Consider the following 2,251-nt stretch of genomic DNA (forward strand, 5'->3'; position numbering starts at 1 on the left):
CCAACAAACAGAGGGGGGGAGGCGGAGGAGGAGTGAGGGAGGCTGAGCCAGGCTGCATTAGCTCAGCTCTCAGGCACTCTCAGTCTCTGCTGGAAAGAGGAGCTGGGAGGATGTGCGCTCTGTTACCGCGGCTCCCCACGGCACGCCGAGAAGAACGAGAGAAATAAGGGAAGAAAGGCGAACCGAGAGACGAGGAGTCCTCCCAGATCGAGCTGAGGGACCACGAAGGGGAAGGGAGCCTGCTTGTCGCCCGTCCGAAGCCCCCGCGCCGTTTTGGAAGTGCCAGAGATTTGGGCCTTTTCCTTTTCTTCTGCGTTGTTCCCTTCCACAGACCAAGCTTTCTTCCTCCTGCTGCTTTTTACTTTCCTCCCCCGCGCCTTGCTTTCGGTGGATATGGACAGAAGGGTGATTACTGCAGAGAAGCAGCAGCCGCCAGAACATATTTGAGCCCCCGGTGCTCGGAGCGTGGCACAGACTTTTTTGTATTTCTGTGGGTGGCGTGTGTGTGAGTGAGTGTGTGTGTGGTGGAGGTGTGGGAGGCGGGATTGGTTTGCCTGGGGGGTTGGCTGAGGGGGTGAGTGCTCGGATGAAGACCTCTTTTTGCCGTGTCTCTGTGCTCCATCGGGGCAGCTTGGAGACTTGGAGGTTTTGAAATTGACGAACCAAGAGAAAAGAAAGAAGAGAGAGACACGCATACAAGAGGATTTATTTCCTATTCGTTAGTGGATTGTTAAACCCGAGTGGGAAGGAGAAAGAAACAAGGGTGGGTTGTTTTATTTTGTTCATAATTTTTTTCTAAAAAAAGAAAAAAAAAATCCCTTAAGTGGATTTGCACCAGGGTGGAAGATAACTGGGGATTTTTGTTGTTTGTTTTGGGAATAGAAACTAAAAAATGGAGACTGTAAGTAGAAGCAGCTTCCAGCCTCATCCAGGACTGCAGAAGACCTTGGAACAGTTTCATCTGAGCTCTATGAGCTCCCTGGGTGGCCCTGCCGCTTTCTCAGCACGATGGGCACAGGAGATGTACAAGAAAGACAATGGCAAAGACCCAGCGGAACCTGTACTGCATCTGCCCCCTATCCAGCCTCCTCCGGTAATGCCTGGTCCCTTCTTCATGCCCTCGGACAGATCCACAGAGAGGTGCGAGACCATCCTGGAAGGGGAAACCATCTCCTGCTTCGTGGTGGGTGGAGAAAAGCGGCTTTGCTTGCCCCAGATCCTGAACTCAGTGCTCAGGGACTTCTCCCTGCAGCAGATTAATTCGGTGTGCGATGAGCTACATATTTACTGCTCCAGATGCACAGCTGACCAGCTGGAAATCCTCAAAGTCATGGGCATCCTGCCCTTCTCCGCTCCTTCCTGCGGGCTCATCACTAAAACTGATGCTGAGAGGCTTTGTAACGCCTTGCTTTATGGTGGCACCTATCCTCCCCACTGCAAGAAGGAATTCTCTAGCACGATTGAGCTGGAGCTTACGGAGAAGAGCTTCAAGGTGTACCATGAGTGCTTTGGGAAGTGTAAGGGACTCTTGGTGCCAGAGCTTTACAGTAACCCCAGCGCAGCCTGCATCCAGTGCTTGGACTGCAGGCTTATGTACCCACCTCACAAATTTGTGGTCCACTCTCACAAATCTCTGGAAAACAGGACTTGCCACTGGGGCTTTGACTCTGCAAACTGGAGATCCTATATCCTCCTCAGCCAGGATTACACTGGGAAAGAGGAGAAAGCTAGACTGGGCCAGCTCTTAGATGAAATGAAAGAAAAATTTGACTATAACAACAAATACAAGAGGAAAGCCCCCAGGGTAAGTGATGCCTTCAATTTTAAAGGGGATGGGGGAAGAAAGAGAAAAGGAGTTTTCTGTAATTTAAGTAACACCCATTGATATCCCCAATTTGTTACCAGCTGCTGTTCCTTTGAACCATTTAGCAATCTAATCATGTTGGTAATTCTCACCACGTGTGTGTTCGAGTAGACGAGCAGTGTTTGAGATGGCACCTTTATTTTCTCCGGTTGGGTTCTGGACGCAGTAGTTGGAGTTTGTTTAAATTATATATGTGTGTTTGCATACCCTACTGGACGTGGAGCCTGATCTTTGAAACCCATCGCACCAACCCAGACCTGAGCAGGAAGTATGTGATTTCGGGTCTTTAGAGCTTTACTTAGGGGTCAAGCCAAGGAAGAAGGCAGAAAAAAATAACAGTTACTGATCGCTCCAGATGCAAATAGATACAATTTTCTGCTCCACTGC

At 49.8% G+C, this 2,251-nt stretch overlaps 1 protein-coding gene across 1 annotated transcript; it reads left to right on the forward strand.

Moving 5' to 3' along the window:
* Positions 1-675: 675 nt before the first annotated feature.
* On the forward strand, positions 676-1,808 carry LOC104541022 (ski oncogene; the record flags this gene model as incomplete). The annotated part of the gene is made up of 1 exon (XM_010184979.1): positions 676-1,808. A coding segment is annotated over exon 1 (916 nt), but the record flags the coding sequence as incomplete, so codon positions are not given.
* Between the last annotated feature and the right edge of the window lie 443 nt (positions 1,809-2,251).

This window comes from Mesitornis unicolor, unplaced genomic scaffold, assembly GCF_000695765.1.
Source record: "Mesitornis unicolor isolate BGI_N332 unplaced genomic scaffold, ASM69576v1 scaffold2325, whole genome shotgun sequence".
Lineage (NCBI taxonomy): Eukaryota > Metazoa > Chordata > Aves > Mesitornithiformes > Mesitornithidae > Mesitornis > Mesitornis unicolor.